The 25,975-nt window shown below is 46.3% G+C and overlaps 1 protein-coding gene across 1 annotated transcript in view; it reads left to right on the top strand.

Annotated features, from left to right (window-relative positions):
* Positions 1-25,975, top strand: part of C1H8orf88 (chromosome 1 C8orf88 homolog) — a 222,499-nt gene that overhangs the window by 18,633 nt on the left and 177,891 nt on the right. The window contains exon 2 of the mRNA XM_030190185.1: positions 24,726-24,831. Within this exon, the coding sequence (XP_030046045.1) occupies positions 24,726-24,831 (106 nt within the window). The remainder of the gene's footprint in view (positions 1-24,725; positions 24,832-25,975) is intronic.

Genomic DNA, 25,975 nt, shown 5'->3' with positions numbered 1-25,975 from the left:
ATTATTCTTCTCCACTTAATGAGGCTGTGATAGTCCCTCTGCATAAGGTACTAAAGGGAGTCCTTATGCGAAACTGGTCCGCCCCTCTGTCTGGCCCTGTAGTTCCCAAGAGAGCGGAGTCCTAATACCGGATCCACGGTGAACCTGGATTGATGAGGTCCCAATTACCCCACAATTCCATGATGGTGGATTCCGCTCTCAAGAGAGCTAGGAGTATTAGAGACTATGCTTCAGCACCCCCAGGCAGAGAAGCTAGGACTCTTGACTCTTTTGGGAGAAAGACGTATCAGGCCGCTATTTTCGCTGCCAAGATCCAGTCATACCAGCTCTTCACGAGCGTACACTTGCGGGACTCGATACGTCGAGTGGAGGAGTGGCCTAGTGGTTAGGGTGGTGGACTTTGGTCCTGGGGAACTGAGGAACTGAGTTCAATTCCCACTTCAGGCACAGGCAGCTCCTTGTGACTCTGGGCAAGACACTTAACCCTTCATTGCCCCATGTAAGCCGCATTGAGCCTGCTATGAGTGGGAAAGCACGGGGTACAAATGTAACAAAAAAAACCTGTCCAGCTTGGTTGAGACACTCCCTACGGAGCTGGCCGAGCCTTTTCGCCAGGTGGTCAGGCAGCAGAAGACGTGTCGCAAGTTCCTGGCCAGGGGTACTTTTGACACTTTTGACGTGACATCCGGAATCATTGCTCAAGGTATAGTGATGTGCAGACTCTCATGGCTGCGTGTCTCTGACCTGGATCATTCTGTCCAGCAGAGGATGGCGGATGTTCCTTGCTGGGGGGACAATCTTTTTGGAGAAAAAGTGGAGGATCTCATTGATCAGATCAAGAAGCATAATGATGCTATGGATTCTCTCTCCCACCGGGCGCCTTCTGCTATAGCCTCCTCATCTAGGAGGTTTTTTGGAGGGAAGAGAAGTGCTCCCTATTCCTACTCTAGGCGTAGGTACACTCCTGCTTCTCGGCAGTCTGCCCAGGCTCAGCCCCAGCGCGCTCGTTCTCGTCAACAGCGTGCATGTAAGGCCCACTCTGCTCCCCAGCAAAAGCAAGGGACGGGCTTTTGACTGGCTCCAGTTCAGCATAGCCTCTGTAAAAGTGTTTGTACCGGACGACTTGCCAGTAGGGGGGAGGTTGATGTTTTTTCACCAAAGCTGGCCTCTCATAACCTCCGACCGGTGGGTTCTTCAAATAGTCCGGTTAGGATACATCCTCAATCTGGAATCCAAACCTCCAAATTGCTCACCAGGAGCTCATTCTTACGGCTCCCAGCACAGGCCCCGAGGAGCCATGAGGAACTCCCCGCCCTTCTAAAGGCCAGTGCGGTCGAACCCGTTCCACCAGGGGAAGAAGGGCTGGGATTCTATTCCAGGTACTTTCTTGTGCAAAAGAAAATGGGGGGGGGGGGGGGGGGGGGGCGGGATGTGTCCCATCCTAGACCTAAGGGGCCTGAACAAATATCTGGTTCGAGAAAAGTTCAGGATGGTTTCCCTGGGCACCCTTCTTTCCATGATTCAAGAGAATGATTGGCTATGCTCTCAGGACTTAAAGGATGCTTACACACACATCTCGATACTTCCAGCTCACAGGAGGTATCTTCGATTTTGGCTAGGAACACAGCACTTCCAGTACTGTGTACTGCTCCTTGGTCTGGCGTATGCGTCCAGGGTGTTCACAGAGTGCCTGGCTATAGTCACAGCGTCGCTATGCAGACTGGGAATGCATGTGTTCCCTTATCTTGACGATTGGCTGATGAGGAGCACCTTGAAGGCGGGCACTCTACAGTCCATGCGAATGATTATTCAGGTGCTAGAACTACTGGGGTTCGTAATCAATTACTCCAAGTCCCATCTCACCCCAGTTCAAAAATTGGAATTCATTGGAGCACTGTTGAACACAAAGACAGCTCAAGCTTATCTCCCCAAGGCGAGGGCAGACAACCTCCTGTTCCTAGTGTCCTTGGTTCGAGCGTATCAACAGATCACGGCTCGGCAGATGTTGAGACTTCTGGGGCACATGACCTCCACAGTTTACATGACTCCCATGGCACGCCTACACATGAGATCAGCTCAATGGACCCTAGCTTCCCAGTGGTATCAAGCTGCAGGGAGTTTAGAGGATGTGATCCAACTGTCCACCGACTTTCGAAATTCCTTGCAGTGGTGGACGACTCAATCCAATTTGATATTGGGACGTCCATTCCAAATTCCTCAGCTACAAAAAGTGCTGACGACGGATGCATCCCTCCTGGGGTGGGGAGCTCATGTAGATGGGACTTCACACTCAAGGAGCTTGGTCCTTTCAGGAAAAAGGTCTTCAGATCAATCTCCTGGAATTGCGAGCGATCTGTAACGCTCTAAAGGCTTTCAGAGACCGGCTGTCCAACTAAGTCATATTGATTCAGACAGACAATCAGGTTGCCATGTATTACACCAACAAGCAGAGGGGCACCAGATCTCGCCCTCTGTGTCAGGAAGCCATCCAGATGTGGCTTTGTGCACTCCGTTTTGGCATGTTTCTCCAAGCCACTTATCTGGCAGGTGTAAACAACAGTCTGGCTGATAGACTGAGCAGGGTAATGCAACCTCACAAATGGTCACTGAACATGGGCATAGTCCGTAAGATCTTCTGAGTGTGGGGCACCCCCTCGGTGGATCTTTTTGCCACTCAGATCAATCACAAGTCCCTCAGTTCTGTTCCATGCTTCAGGCCTACGACAGACTAGTGTCAGATGCCATTCTCCTGCATTGGGGAACAGGCCTTCTGTATGCGTATTCTACCATACCTCTAATAGGGAAGACTTTACTGAAACTCAAGCAAGACTGCGGAACCATGATTCTGATATCTCCCTTCTGGCTGCGTCAGATTTGGTTCCCTCTTCTTCTGGAGTCGTCCTCCGAGGAACTGAGGAGATTGGAATGTTTTCCAACCCTCATCACCCAGAACAAGGGGTCGCTTCTACATCCTAACCTCCAGTCCCTGGCTCTCATGGCCTGGATGCTGAGCATTCGCCTGCTTGGGTCTTTCAGAGGGGGTCTCTCGAGTCTTGCTTGCTTCCAGAAAAGATTCCACCAAGAGGTGTTACTCTTTCAAATGGAGGAGGTTTGCCATCTGGTGTGATAGCAAGACCCTAGATCCTCTTTCTTGTCCTACACAGACCCTGCTTGAATACCTTCTACACATGTCAGAGTCTGGTCTCAAGACCAACTCCGTAAGAGTTCACCTTAGTGCGATTAGTGCTTATCATCGCCATGTAGAAGGTAAGCCTATCTCTGGACAGCCTTTAGTTGTTCGCTTCATGAGAGGTTTGCTTTTGTCAAAGCCCCCTGTCAAACCTCCACCAGTGTCATGGGATCTCAACGTCATTCTCACCCAACTGATGAAAGCTCCTTTTGAGCCACTGAATTCCTGCCAACTGAAGTACTTGACCTGGAAGGTCATTTTCTTGGTGGCTGTTACTTCAGCTCGTAGGGTCAGTGAGTTTCAGGCCTTGGTGGTGCATGCACCTTTTATTAAGTTCCATCATAATAGAGTAGTCCTCCGCACGCACACTAAGTTCCTGCCTAAGGTGGTGTCCGAGTTTCATCTGAACCAGTCAATTGTCTTGCCAACATTCTTTCCCCGTCCTCATACCCACCCTGGCGAAAGCAGTTTGCATACCTTGGACTTGAAGAGAGCATTGGCCTTTTACGTGGAGTGGACACAGCCCTTCAGACAGTCCGCCCAGTTGTTTGTCTCTTTCGATCCCAACAAGAGGGGAGTCGCCATCGGAAAACGCACTATCTCAAACTGGCTAGCAGATTGCATTTCCTTCACTTATGCCCAAGCTGGGCTGACTCTACAGGGTCATGTCACAGCTCATAATGTTAGAGCCATGGCTGCGTCAGTGGCCCACTTAATGTCGGCCTCCATTGAAGAGATTTGCAAGGCTGCAACGTGGTCATCAGTCCACACATATGTAAGTACATAAGTAAGTAATGCCACACTGGGAAAAGACCAAAGGTCCATTGAGCCCAGTATCCTGACCACGACAGCGGTCAATCCAGGCCAAGGGCACCTGGCAAGCTTCCCAAACGTACAAACATTCTATACATGTTATTCCTGGAATTGTGGATGTTTCCCAAGTCCATTTAGTAGTGGTTTATGGACTTGTCCTTTAGGAAACCGTCTAACCCCTTTTTAAACTCTGTCAAGCTAACCGCCTTCACCACGTTCTCCATCAACGAATTCCAGAGTTTAATTATGCGTTGGGTGAAGAAAAATTTTCTTTGATTTGTTTTAAATTTACTACACTGTAGTTTTATCACATGCCCCCTAGTCCTAGTATTTTTGGAAAGCGTGAACAGACGCTTCACATCCACCTGTTCCACTCCACTCATTATTTTATATACCTCTATCATGTCTCCCCTCAGCCGTCTCTTCTCCAAGCTGAAAAGCCCTAGCCTCCTTAGTCTTTCTTCATAAGGAAGTCGTCCCATCCCCGCTATCATTTAGTCGCCCTTCGCTGCACCTTTTCCAATTCTGCTATATCTTTCTTGAGATGCGTGACCATAATTGAACAGAATACTCAAGGTGCGGTCGCACCATGGAGCGATACAACGGCATTATAACATCCTCACACCTGTTTCCCTTACCTTTCCTAATAATACCCAACGTTCTATTAGCTTTCCTAGCCGCAGCAGCACACTGAGCAGAAGGTTTCAGTGTATTATCGACGACACCCAGATCCCTTTCTTGGTTCATAACTCCTAACGTGGAACCTTGCATAACGTAGCTATAATTTGGGTTATTTTTTCCCACATACATCACCTTGCTCTTGCTCACATTAAACGCCGTCTGCCATTTAGCCGCCCAGTCTCCCAGTCTCGTAAGGTCCTTCTGTAATTTTTCACAATCCTGTCGCGAGTTAACGACTTTGAATAACTTTGTGTCATCAGCAAATTTAATTACCTCGCTAGTTACTCCCATCTCTAAATCATTTATAAATATATTAAAAAGCAGCGGTCCTAGCATAGACCCCTGAGGAACCCCACTAACTACCCTTCTCCATTGTGAATACTGCCCATTTAACCCCACTCTCTGTTTCCTATCCTTCAACCAGTTTTTAATCCACAATAGGACATTTCCTCCTATCCCATGACCCTCCAATTTCCTCTGTAGCCTTTCATGAGATACCTTGTCAAATGCCTTTTGAAAATCCAGATACACAATATCAGCCGGCTCCCCTTTGTCCACATGTTTGTTTACTTCTTCAAAGAATTGAAGTAAATTGGTCAGGCAAGATTTCCCCGCACAAAAGCCGTGCTGACTTGGTCTCAGTAATCCATGTCCTTGGATGTGCTCTGTAATTTTGTTTTTAATAATAGCCTCTACCATTTCCCCCGGCACAGGGGTTGTGGCTTCTGTATGCTCACAGTAAAGAGAAGAAACAGGCATAAAATCCTCGCTGGCACTGACAGCAGAATGAGCTAACCCTTTACTCCCTCAGGGCTTGTTAAAACCCCAATGTCCAAATGATAATGGCTAATGACATCATTACCATGCAGTTATATTATGCAAAGGACATTACCATGCAATTATAATAAACACTGTTGTCTGCGCAGATTAGGCAGAAGGGATCTAACGTAATATTATGCTTACGTTAAATCCCTTCTGCATTGTGGACTAGATTCTATATATGGTGCTGAAAAAAAATAAGCACCAAGTGCTATTCTTTAAATGGTGCTCCAAGTTGGGCGCCATGTTTAGAATAGCACCAGGAGTTGTGCCTGACTTCTAAGCACGAGGATTTACACCAGCTGAAATGGGTGTAAATCTGTGTGCCTAAACTAGGTACGGATTAGGCATATTCTGTGATAGTGTGCGCAATTTCTCGATCACCCATGGCCATGCCCCCTTTTCAGATCCACGCACTAGAATTTCTGCACACATCTTTTATAGAATATGCCTAGCAAGATGTACGTGTAAACTCTAATTATTGCCAGTTAACATTGATTATTCGCACCCTCAGTCATCAGCACTAATTGGTTAATTATTCAATTAAATTGCATGCGCAAATTAGGCATACACCCAAATTTGCATGCACAATTTAAAGCTCCATTTATAGAATCCGAAAGCATGCCCACAATTGTACAGAATATTAGGAGGAAACATCATGTTAACCTCTCTGCTGTTACTTTACTGCATCGAGTCCAAAATTAAAATAAATATCCAGCAAATTAATCCCACCGTACAGTCCCAGCCAACTGCCATCAAGCAGAATAATCCTCACCTCCCAAATAATTCAGTCAAACCAAGCCCTTAAAAATCACTGGATTCCTATTTCTCCAAGGACAAACAGGCCAATTGAATTCTCACAGTTGGGTGATGTCATCCAGTGGATCCCAGTGCAGACGCTGACTAGCACGACGGTTGTAGAAGTTTCCCACCATGCATGTGCTGGTGCTTTTCCACCCGATGTGTGAGCATAGGTCTCTCGGTCCTTGTTTTTCTGCGGAGCAAGGAGGACGAGTTGTTGTGTTTTCCTTACTGTGCATATTTCTTCTTCGCAGTGTCTTCCTTTCCATGCAGGTATTTTTGCATTATTTTGGCTTTATTTTTGTTTTTATTTTATCCTACCTTGTTCCCTGTAAAATAGCTTTAGATTTTTTGGCTGTTAAAGTTTTCTTTATTTTTCTCAATTTGCTAGGCCCGCTTAGGCCAGAGCGCTAACCTCAATTTGAATGCTGCCCCTTTTTGAGGTTCACAATTGAGGAATTTAATTTAACCATGATTGTTTACTCGATGTCCAAGAAGACCTCTAGAGGCTTCAAACTGTATGCCCAATGTAGTTTGGTGATTTTAGTAATGGACCCGCACTCTTGGTGCATCAGGTGCCTTGGACTTAACCATAACCCTAACTCTTGTTCTTTCTATTTAAAAATGCAGCTGTGGACACGGAAGGTGTGTCAGGTCCAACAGGAGATACTTTTGACTCCTTGAAGGCCGATCCATTGATACTGGCACTGGAAACATCAACCTTGATGTCTGCTAAGACTTCGACTACCACTGGGAGTGCACTGGGATCGAGGAGATCTCCCCTCGCTCGACATCAGACGCTGAAAGTAAGCCCTGGGACCGGTCGGCATCGGATCTGACAACGAGGGCGTGTACGAGTTCAATGTCATCCTCATTGGCACCAGAGAACCGCTATGCTAACTGTTGAGGGAAGCCTAAGAAGCATAAGCATCGGTGCTTTTAGACACATGGTGCTGAGATCACTCTGGCATTGGCATTATCAGGATCTGGGGAAAGCTGGCACTGAGAGGAGAATGCTCTCTTTGGTAGACGTGCCAGTGTGCAAGTTTCCGAGCAGCCAGGTTTCCGCTTCCGACTTACATCATCTCAGGCTTCTTACGTCTGAACTTCCCATATTTGCTGATGCCTTCCTTTGATGAGCAGTACTGAACCATGCTCGGGGAGGCACTGGTGCAGGTATTACAATCCGCTCAGGCATCGAGGGCACTTGTGCCAACTGTGGATCAGCCCCACATTCTTCCTGAGACTCTATCAATGCCTGTGGAGAGATCCTTGGTTTTGGCTCCTCAAAAGGGTATTGACATCTACATTGACCCATGTAGAACTGCTCTCGATGTTAGGGGAGAAAACTTCCCCAGACTCTGAGGACTGGACTGCACTTTTGTGACCTTCGGGGTGTGGATGTGGTTTCACTGAGCTGGGGCACAGTTAAGATAAGTGCTGCCTTTGCATTTTAGCATTTAAGGTTGAGCTGCAATGAAACATTTTGGAAAATCTGTGAAAGATTTGTGAAAATTTCTATTATATACTTTTTTTTGCATATACAAAAAGGTTTTTTTTTTTTTTTAGGATCGATGAATGAATGAAAATGGAACCTTGATTAAATGACACAGGAGTTGGCGCAAAAGTGTCATAGTGATTTCTGAGATCCTTTTTCCTTGTATATAGAACTATACAGCTATATATAAAAGTTTAAGTTCTTTAAATTACAAGACTTTGTGTGCTTTGGCATGATATGTTAATTAATCTTGTGTAATCTCATGGGAGAGTGTGCAGGCACAGACTTGATCAGCTCGATCTGAGTACGAAGAGGAGTCTGATTGGGACTATTCGTGGAACTCGGAAGAAGACCCTCTTATGGGGTCCCTTGTGATCTCTCCCAACCTCAAGATGATACGTTGAAACCCTCTTCTCAGTGTGCTGCGGCGGCTAAGAAAGCAAATAGAATGTTGGGTATTATTAGGAAAGGAATGGAAAACAAAAGTGAGGACGTTATAATGCCTTTGTATCAGTTCATGGTGCGACCGCACCTTGAATATTGTGTTCAATTCTGGTCACCACATCTCAAAAAAGTTATAGTGGAATTAGAAAAGGTACAGAAAAGGGCAACAAAAATGATAAAGGGGATGGGACGACTTCCCTATGAGGAAAGGCTAAATTGTCTGGGGATCTTCAGCTTGGAGAAAAGACGGCTGAGGGGAGATATGATAAAGGTCTATAAAATAATGAGTAGAGTGGAACGGGTAGACATGAATCGTTTGTTTACTTTTTCCAAAAATACTAGGACTAGGGGGCATGCGATGAAGCTATAAAGTAGTAAATTTAAAATGAATAAGATAAACTTTTTCTTCACTCAACGTGCAGTTAAACTCTGGAATTCATTGCCAGAGAATGTGGTAAAGGTGGTTAGTTTAGCGGGGTTTAAAAAAGGTCTGGACAGCTTCATAAAGGAAAAGTCCATAGACCATTATTAAATTGACTTGGGGAAGATCCACTGCTATTTCTTGGATAAGCAGCATAAAATGTATTGAACCTTTTTGGGATCTTACCAGGTATTTGTGACCTGGATTGGCCACTGTTGGAAACAGGATGCTGGGTGTTAGGTTTTCAAGGCAGAAGCTAGGTTCTTGGCAGGCAAAACCACCCCACACCAGAGACAAGGCAGAACTCTGACAGAAACAGCTAGACTTCACCTGCACTTGACCGCCTTCCCCAGGAGTTGAGCCCCTGGGTGCAGGCGGCCGGCAGGACTTACCGGACAGGGCAAGAACTGGATATCAACTAGGCTGAACAGGGACTGAGGGTCAGAGGGAAGGGAATATACATGGGCAGCAAGGCAGGAAGCAGGGCTAGGACTCACAGACAATACTACACAAGGCAGGAAATGGACAAGCTAGAGGACAGGAATTGAAAGCTGCCAAGCAGCCACTGAAAAACACTGACAGACAAGAGTCAGGACTGAAAGCTGCAGAGCAGCCACTAAGCAAGAACACAGACAAACAGAAACTAGACCAGGAATATAGACCAGGTACAAGACTAGGGAATAAGCAATAACCTAAGCTAAACTACACACAGACTAACTAGAACTGGACAAGAAACCAGACTAGGCAGAAGTGCAACAAGCACACCAACATACTAGGAACCTTAGACGATGCAAAGGCAAACACAGAAGTTTCCAGGTGATTAATAAAGCCTATCAGCTGCTGAAGTTCAGCTGCAGGAATCACAAGGCAGATACGGGTGCTGTTCAGGCACAAACAAGAGAAGCAAGTCTGGCAGCCCGGAAGATCCGGACCGGACTAGGCTGAAGTCTGGAACGTGTGACAGTCCATAGCAGCCACCGGTTCTGGCCACCAGAGGGCGAGGTGAGCACAGACAAGGAAACAGTCACCATCGTGACACTGGGTTTGATGGACCTTTGGTCCTTCCCAGTGTGGAAATATGTACTTATGAAAAGTTGTCTCAACAAATTGCTGTATTTATTTCTTTTGAAGGCATGAATCCATGGCAACTCTGGATACATGCGAGCTAGTTGATGCAGTGCATCTAGACTTTAAGAAAGGTTTTGACAGTCCCTGATGAGAGACTCCTGAGAAAATTAAAAATCTGTGGGATAGGAGGCAATGTTTGTTGTGTATTAGGAACTGGCTAAAAGAAAATAGAGAGTAGGATTAAGTGGCCAGCACGCTAAATAGAGAAAGATGAATAGTGGAGTGCTTTTTAACATATTTATAAATTATTTGGAAAAAGGAATGACGAGTGCGGTGATTAAATTTACAGATGACACAAAACAGTTAAATTGCATACAGACTGAGAAATTGCAGGAGGACCTTATGAGATTAGAAGACTCAGCATCCAAATGGCAGATGAAATGTAGTGATGCACATTGGGGAAAAATGGTAGGTCCCACATTAGGAGTTACCACTGAAGAAAAAGATCTAAGTGTCATTGTGGAGAATAAGTTGAGCTCTGCAAAGTGTATGGTGGCCAAAAAAAGCAAAAAGAAAGTTAGGTATTTTTAGGAATAAGAATAGAAAACAAGACAAGACAAAGAATCTCTCTATATAAAAGGCAACCCCAACGTTCTGAAGCCTCCACAGAAGTTGAGGCGCCCGAGATATCCGGTGTGCCCTGGAGTGTCTGCACCGCCCTCGCGTCAAAACGTCATGACGTCGAGGGCGGAGCTATAACACTCGAGGCCCGAAACCGAAACGCCACAGGCACGGCCACGGAGGCGCAGCAAACAAAAAAAAACCAAAACCCTACCCACACACAGCAACACGAACACCGAACAAGGCAAGTAGCTCGGAGGGAGGGGGCCCCTTGCTAGCGCCCATTTCATTGCCCTCAGAAACGGGCATTTATTCCTAGTATTATAATACCTCTATATCTCTCCATGGTACAATCTCACCTTGATTATTATGTGCAATTCAGGTTGCTGGATCTCAAAAAAATGTAGTGAAACAAAGGAGGTGACCAAAATGATAGGGGGATAGAAAGGCTTTAAGAAGTTAGGGCTGTCTAGCATGTAGAAGAGATAGCTGGGTGGAGAGTATTATGATAGTGATGTACAAAATTGTGAGTGGAGTAGAACAGGTAAATGCAAATTGGTTGTTTACTCTTTCAGAAAATATAAAGACTAGGAGACATGCTATGAAGTTACCTAGTAATACTTTTAAAACAAATAGGAGAAACACTTTTTCAATAAACGAATAGTTAACTTCTTGTACTCTTCCAATGGTAAAAGCAGTTAACGTATCTGGGTTTAAAACAGGTTTGGACGAGATCCTGGAAGTTGAGTCCATAAACTGTTGTTAAGGTAGCCCTAGAGAAAACCACTGCTGTATCCCTGGGGCCAGTAGGTAGAGAATGACACGAGGACAAAGTCTGTTCCTGTCCCTGTGGGTTCTGTCTCCGTCCCCACCCCATCCCCGTGGGCTCTGTCCTCATCTGCTGAAGCCTCAAACACTTATGATTTCATATTTAAATTTTTTTATTAAAGTATGAAAAGGAACAATATGCTGTGCAACTGTTTATAAATCACAAATAGAAAACAATAATAACAATAAGCAACTATAGTAACCCTACCACTACCACCCTCTACCCTTCTAACCCCAACAATAGCTGACTTTTCTACTACCCAAAGGAATCCTAATCCACCCTGTTAAAATGTCCAGGGGTACAAATACAACCCATTCTGTATGCCCTATGAAGCACTGTTAATGATTTTTTAAATCTGTGGATGAATAAGTCATTAACAGTCTCAGGATTCAGTCTAGCTCTCCTGTCTTCTACAGTCCTTCCCGCAATAGAAGATGTCGTCTCAGAGGATGTTCTTGTAGCAGGAATGTACAGGATCCCCTATGCAAATTTTGCCAGTTATGGCCAGCATGTTTCCTTGTTTTTCCAAAAAAATCAAAATATTGTTGTCTGCATCATTCAAACATAAATAACAGTCCAGTCTTTTAACAGGCTTCAAAATAGAAAATGACACGGGGGCAAAGTTGTCCCCGTTCCCACTGGCTCTGTCTCCATCCCTGCCCCGTCCCCGTGGTTACCGTGGGTCCCCGTGTCATTCTCTAGTCAGTAGCATGGAGCCATACTGGGTCAGACCAATGGTCCATCTAGCCCAGTATCCTTTTTCCAACAGTGGCCAATCCAGGTCACAAGTACCTGGCAGAAACCCAAACAGTAGCAACATTCCATACTACCACTCCCAGGGCATGCTATGGCTTCCCTATGTCCATCTCAATAGCATACTATGGACTTTCCTCCAGGAACGTGTCCAAAGCTTTTTTAAACCCAGATATGCTAACTGCTGTTACTACATCTTCTGACAAAGAGTTCCAGAGCTTAACTATTCGTTCAGTGGAAAAATATTTCCTCCTATTTATTTTAAAATTATTTCCATGTAACTTTACTGAATGGTCCCCTATCTTTGTACTTTTGGAACGAGTGAAAATTTGATTGACTTCTACTTGTTCTACACCACTCTGGATTTTGTAGACCTCATTCATATCTCCCCTGAGCCTTCTTTTTTCCAAGCTGAAAAGCCCTAACTTGTTTAGCCTTTCCTCATATGAGAGGAGTTCCAACCCCTTTATCATTTTGGTCACTCTTCTTTGAACCTTTTCTAATTCTACTATATCTTTTTTTGAAATACGGCGACCAGAACTGAACGCAATACTCTAGGTGAGGTCACACCATGGAACGATACAGAACATTCTCAGTCTTATTTACCATCCTTCCTAATAATTCCTAGCATCCTGTTTGCTTTTTTTGCCGCTGCCGCACCCTGGGCCGAAACTTTCAGGATATTGTCTACAATGACAATTAGATCTTTTTCTTGAGTGCTGACTCCTAAGGCAGACCTAGCATCAGGTAGCTATGATTTGGATTATTCTTCCCAATGGCCCAAATCCTTGGTGTCTTGTCGGATAATCACTTGCTACTGGACAGCCAAGCTAAACTCATCACAAAAAGAATGTTCCACTTCATGTGGAGATTGAGGCGTCTCAGGAAATTCCTCACAAGGGAGCTCTTCCGTACCCTTACTCACTGGTTGGTCCTATTGCATATTGACTACTGCAGTGGAATTTATGCTGGTTGCTGAAATTTCATTCTGAAAAAGCTCCAGACTGCTCAAAACACAGCTGCAAGGCTAATATTAGGCAAATCACGCTTTGATCATGCCCAGCCTCTTCGTTTTAACCTACACTGGCTCCCCATTATAGACCGCATTACCTTCAAAATATGCTCATTGACTCACAAGATAATATATGGGGAAGCCCCTGCTTACATGCTAGATTTAATTGATCTGCCATCCAGAAATTCTTCGATAACTGCTCGATCTTACCTTAACCTACACTATCCAAGCTGCAAGTCAGTTAAATATAAACTGCTTTTTTCATCATCTTTCTCCTACGTAAGCCCAAAGTCCTGGAATGTTCTATCAAGGCATCTAGGAGATTGACGATCACCGCTATTCAAGAAATCTTTAAAAACATTTCTCTTCGAGAAAGCTTATCCTACCAATTAACGCTTAATCCCCGCCTACCTCAATTTGTCTGTACCAAGTTACTACTACAACCTATTCAAGCATCCTTGTATACTCCGGTACTTTTCCGTCTTTCTGACTTGTCATGTCATTACCCTCATTGCATTGTAACCTTTTGTAACGTTGTAAGCCACATTGTGCTTGCTCTAGTGGAAAAATGTGGGGTATAAATGTACCACAAATAAATAAATGTGCATCACTTTGTATTTATCCACATTAAATTTCATCTGCCATTTGGATGCCCAGTCTTCCAGTTTCCTAAGGTCTTCCTGCAGTTTTTTATAATCCGCATGTGTTTTGACAACTCTGAATAGTTTTATGTCATCTGCAAATTTAATCACCTCACTTGTTCCATTTTCCAGGTCATTTATAAATATGTTAAATAGCAATGTTCCCAGTACAGATCCCTGGGACCATGGGCGTAGACTGGGGGGGGGGGCAATGCCCCCCCAAACAATGACGACGTGAGACTGGCGCCGCCGCGCCAGTAGTTAAAAAAAAAAAAAAAAAAAAACAAGCAGGAACGCGCTCCTCTCCGCTTGGCTTCCCTGCCCTCTCTGTCTGCGTCCCGCCTTTCTCTGACGTCATTTCCTTTCGGGCGGGACGCAGACAGAGAGGGCAGGGAAGCCAAGCGGACGGAGAGGAGCGTGTCCATCTACCCCCCTCTCTTTCTCCCTACCTCCGGCGCAGGCAGCAAGCATGCTTCTTCAGTTTTTCTGTGTTCCTGGCAGTGGTAGCGATGTACACGCTGCCTTCGGCTCTGCCCCGAAGCCTTCTCTTCAAGTTCCTGTTCCCGCATAGGTGGGAACAGGAACTTGAAGAGAAGGCTTCCGGGGCAGACCGAAGGCAGCGTGTACATCGCTACCGCTGCCAGGAACACAGAAAAAATGAAGAAGCATGCTTGCTGCCTGCGCCGGAGGGAGGAAGAGAGGGGGTAAACGGAGTCATGATCTTGGACCTCGCGGGGGGGGGGGGGGGGCAGCAGAAGGAAGATGGATGGAACTGGAGGGGTGGGGAGCAGAGGGAAGATGGATGGGACTGGGAGGGGTGGGAAGCAGAGGGAAGGAGCAAGAGATGGATGGGACTGGGAGGGTTGGGAGCAGAGGGAAGGAGCAGGAGATGGATGGGACTGGGAGGGGTGGGGAGCAGAGGGAAGGACCAGGAGATGGATTGGACTGGGAGAGGAGGGGAGCAGAGGGAAGGAGCAGGAGATGGATGGGACTGGGAGAGGAGGGGAGCAGAGGGAAGGAGCAGGAGATGGATGGGTCTGGGAGAGGAGGGGAGCAGAGGGAAGGAGCCGAAGATGGATGGGACTGGGAGGGGTGGGGAGCAGAGGGAAGGAGCAAGAGATGGATGGGACTGGGAGGGGTGGGGAGCAGAGGGAAGGAGCAAGAGATGGATGGGACTGGGAGGGGTGGGGAGCAGAGGGAAGGAGCAAGAGATGGATGGGACTGGGAGGGTTGGGAGCAGAGGGAAGGACCAGGAGATGGATTGGACTGGGAGAGGAGGTGAGCAGAGGGAAGAAGCAGGAGATGGATGGGACTGGGAGAGGAGGGGAACAGAGGGAAGGAGCAGGAGATGGATGGGACTGGGAGGGTGGGGAGCAGAGGGGAAGCCTACTGGAAAGAAGACACTGCATAAAACAAGACACTGAGACCAAAGCGAATAGAAAAACTAAATGATCAGACAACAAAGGTAGAAAAAAGTATTTTATTCAGAATTTATTAATTGAAATATGTCAGCTTTTTGAAATGTGCATCTGTGATATTTTGCCTGTAAATTTCAATTCCTTCCTCCATATTAGCATATTCATTTGCATATGTATATATGCAAATGAATATGCTAATATGCTCCGCCCATCCTTTGCCCCCCCCCCCCCCCCCCCCCAAATGAAACAGTCAAACTACGCCTATGCCTGGGACAGTCCAGTATTCGCCCTCCTCCATTGAGAAAAATGGCCATTTAATCTTACCCTCTGTTTTCTGTACAGTAACCAATTCCTAATCCACAGAAGGACATTGCCTCCTATCTCATGACTTTTTAATTATCACAGGAGTCTCTCATGAAGAACTTTGTCAAAAGCTTTCTGAAAATTTAGATACACTACATCAACCGGCTCAGTTTATTTACACCTTCAAAGAAATGAAGCAAATTGGTGAGACAAGACTTCCGTTGTCTGAATCCATGGCAGACTCTGTCCCATCAAGCCATGTTTGTCTATGTGTTCTGCAATTTTATTCTTTATAATAGTTTTCACTATTTTTTCGCTGGCACTGAAGTCAGGCTTACCAGTATATAATTTCCCATATCACCCCTAGAATGCTTTTAAAAAATCGGCGCTACATTGGCCACCCTCTAATCTTCTAGTACTATGGATGATTTTAACAACAGATAGCAATTTCATGTTTGAGTTCTTTCAGTAGTATGCTATCGTGTCCAGGTGATTTATCACTCTTTAATTTGTCAATTTGGCACAGTACATCTTCCAGGTTCACCAAGATCTCTTTCGGTTCCTCCGCATTATCGCCCATGAGAGCAGACCTTTACTTTGAGTTCTTTTGCTGACTTGCTGCGCTTTTAAACACTTGAGATTTTACTTATCTATATTTATGAATACTCTGCTGGCTTTGTAAGAACCCCTGATTAAGGCTTTTGAGTGCTGAAACACAGCCCGTGTTGGGTTCGACTTGTCAGCTTTGTTATACACATTAGATAATAAAATGTTCTTTTGATCACCTTGAAGATTGTGGTTGGCTACTTCCACTCTTGTGGTTTACAGGTAGATCTCTTACGTCTTCGTCCTTAAAGACCGAAGCAAAGAATTCATTCAGTCTCTCCACTATGGCCTTGTGCTCCCTGAGTTCTCCTTTTGCTCCTTCATGGATTCCCTCACAGGCTTTCTGCTTCTGATCCACCCGAAAAAAGTGTTACTATGAGTTTTTGTCTCCACGACAAGTTTTTCTTCATATACTCTTTTAGCTGCCTTTATCAATGCTTTGCATCTAATTTGACACTGTTTATGTTGCTTCTTATTTTCTTCATTCAGATCCTTTTTCCATTCTTGGAGGAATGCTCTTTTGGCTCTAATTGCCTCTTTCACTTCACCTTTTAAATATGCTAGCTGTCGTTTGCTTGTCTTTCCACCTTTGTTAATATATAGAATAAATTGGTTTGGGCTTCCACGATGGTATTTTTAAACAACATCCACACTTGATTTAAAGTCCTAACCTTTGCAGCCGACCCTTTCAGCTTATTTTAACCATTTTCCTCATTTTGTCATAGTCACCCTTTCAAAAATTAAATGCTGCTACAGTACATTTATTTAGTGGCTTCACTCCAGATATCAGCTCAAATTTGATCATGTTATGATCACTATTTCCCAGATGATCCAACACTGCTCATACCATGCCCTGCATTCCACTAAGGACTAGATGTAGCATTTATCCAGTCAATATTGAGATAATTGAAATCACCCATTATAATGTTGCCCTATTTGCCAGTTGTCCTAATTTCTGTAAACATTTTTTCATCTGTTCTTTCTGTCCTGACGGCCCTACCAGTATACTTTTTCCCTTCACACATGGAATTTCTATCCACAAGGATTCCATGCTACTACCTATTTCATGTAGAATATTTATTTTCTCCGAGGACAAGCAGGCTGGACATCATCACGCATGGGTCGTCGTCCGCGACGGCCCAGGAGCTCCGGAATTTTAAAGAAAAATTTTTTAAACCTTCTAGAAGCAGCGCGACGGGCGCGGGAACAACGCACCGTGCATGTGCGAGTGACTTCCTGCCCGCGACGCCCGCGTGCTTCCCTCAGTTTCCTTTTTTTCTGCTTCGCGAAGAGGAGTTGTTTTTCTGCCGCTCCTCACATTTTTGTGGCCCAGGAGACGTTTTTTCATCGCGTTTACTCGCTTCGGTTGTGGCTTTTTGCTACCTTTTTTTCTCCTCATTCAAACTTAAAAAAAAAAAAAAAGAGAACCTTATTTTTCTTAGTTTTTTTCCCCCGTTTTTAAGTTTCCTTTCTCCTCCAGTCGTGGCCGTCTTTAGGCCGCCCGGTTGCCTGGCTTTTTTCCTTTTTCGTGCCTTTTCGTTGGCACCATCGAGTCGTTTGATTTTTTTGACCGCTATTTTTCCTCCCATGTCATCGAGGACTCCCAGCGGCTTCAAACACTGTTCCCGTTGCAACCGGACCATCTCGTCGACCGATCCTCACGACTGGTGTCTGCAGTGCCTTGGGCCGACCATTTGCCAGCTTCGTGTAAGCTTTGCAAATTAATGAAAAAGAAGACCCAGGTAGCTCAAGAGGCTCAGCGTGAGAAGCTTTTTCCAGATCGGTCTAGTCCTTTGACATCGGTACTGAGTTCGACGGCATCGACGGCATCGACATCGAGGGAAGCAGCATCGAGAGTCCAGGTAATGGCTGCCGAAAGACCTGTTACAGCTGGGAGCAGCAAGGCATCGTGCGGGTCTCCACCCGTCTCCAGGCCTACTGCTATGCCAGGCCCCCGAGACCGCCCTGAGTCGGATCCGGCCCCGAGGAGGCGTGAGGATTCCACGTCCTCCTCATCGGTACCGAGGAGTGTCGATATTGGGCAAAGGCTAAGAAGCATCGCCATCGATCTCCTTCCCGTCACGGTACCGAGAGCTCCGGGAAGTTGAGGGAGTTGGCACCCAAGAAGCATCGGCGCCGGGAGGATCGCTCGCCCTCCATTCAGGTGCTTCCAGGCCTTCTGGAGGGGATGATGCATCTTTCTGCCTCGGTACCGCAGGTGCTTGCACCTCCAGTACCTACTGCTAGGACGGCGTCTGCCCCATCTCCTGCGCGGAGGTCCCCGCCCTCGGTACCGCTTGCGGTGCCTGAGCCGGTTGCCACCTGGGTGGACTCTCCGACATCAGTGGAGGAAGCTTCGCCGGAGTCCAGGCAAGGGTTCACTTCTCGACGCCCTTCATGAGGACATCGATCCTCGAGGTCGAGGCAGGATCGGGTTTGGGCTGCTCTTCGAGAGCTATTGTCCGACACCGAACAGGAGCACTCATGGAGTGAGGAAGAAGACCCCAGATATTTTTCGGAGGAAGATTCTCAGGGGCTTCCATTTGATCCCACTCCGCCTATTGAGGTTAGACAATCTCCACCTTAGTGTCTTTCCTTTTCATCTTTTGTGCGGGAAATGTCTAGGGACATTCCTTTTCCCATGGAGGCTGTGGATGAGCCCAGGGCTGAGATGTTCGAGGTCCTGGATTATCCTTCTCCGCCGAAAGAGGTTGCAATGGCCCCCCTGCACAATACACTCAGGGAAGTGATGTTGCGGAATTGGTCTTGCCCTCTATCTAATTCAGTTGTCAACAAGAAGTCCGAGTCCCAGTACCATGGTGAGCCTGTGATGGTGAAGGCCCAACTTCCTCACGATTCCATGGTGGTAGACTCTGCTCTCAGAAGATCCAAGAGTACTAGGGGCTATGCTTCGGCGCCCCCGGGCATAGAGTCTAGGACCTTGGATTCTTTTGGGAGGCGTATGTATCAGACCGGAATGCTCGCAGCCAAGATTCAAACATACCAGCTGTACACCAGTATCCACTTACGGAACTCGATAAAGAAACTGTCCAGTTTGGTTGAAGCTCTTCCTCCTGAGCTTGCCAGGCCTTTGCACCAGGTGGTCAGGCAGCAGAAGGCGTGTTGCAAATTCCTGGCCAGGGGAGCTTTTGATTCTTTTGATGCTGCATCCAGGGCGGCTGCTCAAGGTATCGTGATGTGCAGACTCTCCTGGCTGCGTGTCTTGGACCTGGATCAGAAGATCCAGCACCATATGGTGGATGTTCCTTGCCGGGGGGACAATCTTTTTGGAGAGAAGGTTGAGGATATGGTTGATTCCCTCAAAAAGCACCATGATGCTATGGACTTTCTCGCCCGCCGGACGCCTTCTGCTACTGCCTCCTCCTCTAGGAGGTTTTTTGGAGGGAGGAGGAGTGCTCCCTATTCCTCTAATAGGCGTAGGTACACTCCTGCTTCTCGACAGCCTGTTCAGGCTCGCCCCCAGCAGGCCCGCTCTCGTCAGCAGCGTGCACCTCAGGCCCCTCTGGCTCCCCAGCAAAAGCAAGGGATGAGCTTTTGACTGGCTCCAGAGCACCATAGCCGACATCAAAGTGTCTGTACCGAACGATCTTCCTGTCAGAGGGAGGCTTATATTTTTTTCACCAAAGGTGGCCTCTCATAACCTCCGACAGGTGGGTTCTACAAATAGTCCGATCCGGATACGCCCTCAGTCTGGAATCAAAGCCTCCAAATTGTCCTTCGGGAGCTCAATCTTTCAGTTCCTGCCACAAGCAGGTACTTGCAGAGGAACTCTCCGCCCTTCTCAGCTCCAATGCGGTCGAGCCTGTTCCACCCGGGAAAGAAGGGCTGGGATTCTATTCCAGGTACTTCCTTGTAGAAAAGAAAACAGGGGGGATGCGTCCCATCCTAGACCTAAGGGCCCTGAACAAATATCTGCTCCGAGAAAAGTTCAGGATGCTTTCCCCGGGCACCCTTCTTCCAGTGATTCAGGAAAATGATTGGCTATGCTCTCTGGACTTAAAGGACGCCTACACTCACATTTCGTGCTCCCCACTCACAGGCAGTACCTTCGATTTCGTCTGGGAACTCAGCACTTTCAGTACTGTGTGCTGCCCTTTGGTCTCGCCTCTGCACCCAGAGTCTTCACAAAGTGCTTGGCAGTGGTCGCAGCATCGTTATGCAGACTTGTTATGCAGACTGGGAGTACATGTGTTCCCCTATCTCGACGATTGGCCAGTGAAGAGCACCTCGAAGGCAGGACCTCTACGATCCATGCAGATTACTATTCAATTGCTCGAACTACTGGGGTTTGTCATCAACTATCCCAAGTCCCACCTGGTTCCCTTACAGAAATTGGAATTCATAGGAGCTCTGTTGAACACACAGACATCTCGAGCTTATCTTCCCCAGGCATGGGCGGACAACCTCCTAGCTCTCGTGTCCTCAGCTCAAGTATCCCAACAGATCACAGCTCGGCAGATGTTGAGACTTCTGGGCCACATGGCCTCGATAGTTCATGTGACACCCATGGCACGTCTACACATGAGATCGGTTCAGTGGACCCTAGCTTCCCAGTGGTGTCAAGCTGCGGGGGATCTAGAGGATGTCATCCATCTTTCCACCGAATTTTGCAATTCCTTTCACTGGTGGACCATTCGCTCCTGACCCTGGGGCGCCCATTCCAAATTCCTCAGCCGCAAAAAGTGCTGACGATGGATGCATCCCTCCTGGGGTGGGGAGCTCATGTGGATGGGCTCCACACTCAAGGAGTTTGGTCCTTCCAGGAAACGCATCTCCAGATCAACCTCTTGGAATTGTGAGCGATCTGGAATGCTCTAAAGACTTTCAGAGATCGGCTGTCCAACCAAGTTATCCTAATTCAGACAGACAATCAGGTTGCTATGTATTGCACCAACAAACAGGGAGGCACCGGATCTCGCCCTCTGTGTCAGGAAGACGACAGGATGTGGCTTTGGGCGACTCAGCACAGTATGCTTCTCCAAGTCACATATCTGGCAGGCGTAAACAACAGCCTGGCTGACAGGTTGAGCAGGATCATGCAACCTCACAAGTGGTCTCTGAACATGGACGTTGTCCGCAAGCTCTTCGGAGCGTGGGGCACCCCCTCGGTGGATCTTTTTGCCACTCAGTACAATCACAAAGTTCCTCAATTCTGTTCCAGGCTCCAGGCCCACGGCAGGCTAGCGTCATATGCCTTTCTCCTTCATTGGGGGACGGGTCTCCTGTATGCTTATCCTCCCATTCCTTTGGTGGGGAAGACTCTGCTGAAACTCAGGCAAGACCGCAGAACCATGATTCTGATAGTGCCCTTTTGGCCTCGTCAGATTTGGTTCCCTCTTCTTCTGGACTTGTCCTCTGAAGAACCGTGGAGATTGGACTGCTTTTTGACCCTCATCACTCAGAACGAGGGGTCGCTTCTGCATCCCAACCTCCAGTCTCTGGCTCTCACAGGCCTGTATGTTGAGAGCGTAGAAGTTGCCCCTTTAGGCTTTTCAGAGGGTGTCTCCTGAGTCTTGCTTGCTTCCAGGAAAGATTCCACGAAAAGGAGTTATGGATTTAAATGGAGGAGGTTTGCCATCTGGTGTGACAGCAAGGCCCTAGACCCTTTCTCTTGTCCTACACGGACCCTGCTTGAGTACCTTCTGCACTTGTCGGAGTCTGGTCTTAAGACTAACTCAGTAAGAGTTCACCTTAGTGCAATCAGTGCTTATCATCACTGTGTAGAAGGTCAGCCTATCTCTGGACAGCCTTTAGTTGTTCGCTTCATGAGAGGTTTGCTTTTGTCAAAGCCCCCTGTCAAACCTCCACCAGTGTCATGGGATCTCAACGTCGTTCTCACCCAGCTGATGAAACCTCCTTTTGAGCCACTGAATTCCTGCCATCTGAAGTACTTGACCTGGAAGGTCATTTTTTTGGTGGCTGTTACTTCAGCTCGTAGAGTCAGTGAGCTCCAAGCCCTGGTAGTTCATGCTCCCTACATTAAATTTCATCATAACAGGGTAGTTCTCCGCACTCATCCTAAGTTCCTGCCGAAGGTGGTGTCGGAGTTCCATCTGAACCAGTCAATTGTCTTGCCAACATTTTTTCCCCGTCCACATACCCGCCCTGGTGAGGACAAGTTGCATACTTTGGACTGTAAGAGAGCATTGGCCTTTTACGTGGAGCGGACGAAGCCCTACAGACAGTCCGCTCAGTTGTTTGTTTCTTTTGATCCCAACAGGATGGGGGTTGCCATCGGAAAACGCACAATCTCCAATTGGTTAGCAGATTGCATTTCCTTCACTTATGCCCAAGCTGGGTTGACTTTGGAGGGCCATGTCACGGCTCATAATGTCAGAGCCATGGCTGCGTCAGTGGCTCATCTGAAGTCAGCTTCTATTGAAGAGATTTGCAAGGCTGCGACGTGGTCATCAGTCCACACATTCACATCTCACTACTGCCTACAACATGATACCCATACCCGACGCGACAGTCGTTTTGGGCAGTCGGTGTTACAGAATCTGTTTGGGGTTTAGAATCCAACTCCACCCTCCTAGGCCCATTTCTGTTCTGTTCCAGGCTGCACTCTCACTTAATTGTGTTTGTTTTTAGGTCAATTTCAGTTATGTCCTCGCCGTTGCGAGGCCCAATTGATCATTGTTCATTGTTTTGAGTGAGCCTGGGTGCTAGGGATACCCCATGCATGATGATGTCCAGCCTGCTTGTGCTCGGAGAAAATGAAGATACTTACCTGTAGCAGGTATTTTCCGAGGACAGCAGGCTGGACATCATCACAACCCTCCCTCCTTCCCTTTGGAGTTGTTCTCTTCTTCTTGCTTGTTATATAACTGAGGGAAGCGCGCGGGCGTCGCGGGCGGGAAGTCACTCGTGCATGCACGGTGCGTTGTCCCTATGCCCATCGCGCTGCTTCTAGAAGCTTTAAAATTTTTTCTTTAAAATTCCGGAGCTTCTGGGCCGTTGCGGACGATGACCCATGCATGATGATGTCCAGCCTGCTGTCCTCGGAGAATACCTGCTACAGGGTAAGTATCTTCATTTTATTTGATTCACTTCCCTCTTTAACATACAGCGCCACACCGCTCCAATTAGATCCACTCTATCATTGCAATATAATTTGTACCCTGATAACACAATGACCCATCAATTGTCCTCCTTCCACCAGGTCTCTGAGATGCCTATTATATCTACCTCTTCATTTCCGACTCTCCCATCTTATTTTTTAAGTTTCTAGTATTTGGATATAGACACTTCAAATTGTGCTTTTTACTAGCTTCTACAAACTGCTTTGAAGTTGACGGGAATAATTTGCATCCTCTACTCTGTTCTCCCATTAAACACTCCTGACTTTCTTTCACCATTATTTAAACCTCTCTATTGGGATTCCCTAAAGATCATGTTTCAATAGTATCCTTCGAGGATATTCCACACAGAACCATGCGCTCCTGGGTGACTTGTCTTTCCTCTCATTTTAGTTTAAAATCTGCTGTACTCTTTTTTTAAATGGTAGTGCCAGCTGCCTGGTTCCATCATGATTAAGGTGGAGCCATCCTTTTGGAACAGGCTCCCCCTTCGCCAGAATGTTATCTAGTTCCTAACAAATCTAAATCCCTCATCCTTGCACCATAGTCTAAACCATGCATTGAGACTGTGGTCCTGCGCTTAGAATGCTAACCTGGAGAATCTGGATTTCAGCTTTTTACCTAAGAGCCTAAATTTGACTTCCAGAACCTCCCTCCCACATTTTCCTATGTCATTGGTACCCACGTGTACCAAAACATGCAGGCTCTTCCCCAGCACTAAAATCTTATCTAGGTGATGTGTGAGGTCCACCACCTTCACACAAGGCAGGCAAGTGACCAGGCGATCCTCACACCCACAAGCCACCCAGCTATCTATGTCAGACCAGTCCAGAACCCACCCATGGAAGCCATGGTAGTCAAGGATTCTTGGTCTGATAAATTCAGAAACTAACAGTGAGTATATTGTAGCCCATTCTGATAGTAGTTATTTCTTTGGGATTCTCATTCCTGGGTTAATGGCCATAAAATGATGATTGACTATGCAAGTTTTAGCTTTGGGGTTGAACTAGGAGGAGTGGCCTAGTGGTTAGGGTGGTGGACTTAGGTCCTGGGGAACTGAGGAACTGAGTTCAGGCACAGGCAGCTCCTTGTGACTCTGGGCAAGTCACTTAACCCTCCATTGCCCCATGTAAGCCGCATTGAGCCTGTCATGAGTGGGAAAGCGCGGGGTACAAATGTAACAAAAAAAAAAACTGGAAACCCAGAATTTAAGAATTGCCCTTAGTAGTCTTAGCTTTGATATAAGATACTGAAGAGCTGAAGGCAGCATCAACACCATTTAAAGAGAGTGGAGTCAGTTCTGAGCTTTTTATATATTTTTTCCTGACGCCATCAGCTGACGGGGACATGACACAACTTGTCTGGACTAGTCTGGCCGGACTCATAGAGGGGAAATATACAGGTAAGTCCAAATTTACCCTTAAGAACTCAGCCCTAATAAATTTTCACTGAGGCCAATTTAGAAGCCTGACTCTCAAAGTTAGGAGTATAGACCCTTTGAATATCTGTCTACTTGTTTAAAGAATTAAACAACATTTTCATTAAACTCACATCCTTAAAAGATAGGAGGCTCATTTTCAAAGCACATTGACTTACAAAATTATATAGTTTACTATGCAGTTTTGTAAATGACTGTGCTTTGAAAATGAGCAGCAAAATGTTCTATAAGGTTTTGTAATTTTTTTTTCTGCGTTTTGTTTCTTTTAGTATGGAACTTTAGTTTGGATACCTAACACAATGGAAACCAAGAAATTGATTCGCAGATCCCTCCAACCGGCAAGACCTTTGCGCCGCCGCCTTTCTTCTGACCATGGTAAAAGTCTTGGTGGTGGTTTATTATTGGTATGATTCCATTTGGATTTTTAGAGAAGAACATTAGCTACTTACATGGTTGGTGATCATAAACACCTCATATATGTATTCTGTGAACACACTCATGAGAACACTAATAGTATGAATATCAGTAAGTGTAGAATATAACACAGGGGCGTAGCCAGACAGCAGATTTTGGGTGGGCCTAGGCAAGAAGTGGGTGGGCACCAAATGTTCTCTCCCCCACCCCCACATCAAAAAAAATATCTCAGCTGGTGGGAAAATGCTTCTCTCCAGTCTCCACCTTGGTAGTCTGCAGAGGCATGCACTGAAAACTGAGCATGCGAAGGTGCCAGTATTGTGGAGAGCAGCATTTTCATTACCATGTTCTACTGTTGGATGGGCCTGAGCCCTAAGTGGATGGGCCGTGGCCCACCCAGGCCCACCTGTGGCTACGCCACTGATATAACATAAGTTTTAGTGCTTAACAGGTCAGCTTTTAAGAGAGGTTGGAGTTTATTGCCATAAACAAAGTCCAAGCATGATGTTTTTTAGATCCAGTATGAACTTGGCCATGTTTGAAACGTGCACATTATCCCACATACATAGAAACTTTTAAGTGTTAGTAATAAATTAGAGAGACTTGGATTGTACTCAGCATACCCTGTTTTAGGAATGAGATTAATTACTGTCATGGTATTCGCAGACTAACCCATTTGTAGACATTACCCCCTGAGATTTTTATTTTATAAGATTTAACCTTTTGGTTGGTGGTGATAGTGGTATTGTCCAATAGATAATATTTTTGTTCAAAAGGACCACAAATCACTTAAGACATATTTATTTGAGCAAGCCTACCCCAGAGATCCAGTCCACCCTCATTAATCTCAGGAAGCCACCAGTATGGACTGACACTACTATTGAGGACTGACCCATCTACTTATCTTTACCTCTCTACCCTACTTGCCCCTTTCCAAATATTGTACCCTGTCTATTTGTTATTCAAATGTTGTAAGCCACATTGAGCCTGCCAGAGGTGGGAGATTGTGGGATATAAGCACTGTAAAATAAATACATAATAATAAATATGGTTGCAAGTGTTTTGTAAATAGCAAACAAAGCAAACCTGAGAGTAACCAAGTATC

This window comes from Microcaecilia unicolor, chromosome 1 (genome assembly GCF_901765095.1).
Source record: "Microcaecilia unicolor chromosome 1, aMicUni1.1, whole genome shotgun sequence".
Classification (NCBI taxonomy): Eukaryota; Metazoa; Chordata; class Amphibia; order Gymnophiona; family Siphonopidae; genus Microcaecilia; species Microcaecilia unicolor.
The sequence above is the reverse complement of the archived record's forward strand: the minus strand, read 5'-3'. Positions and strand labels throughout refer to the sequence as shown.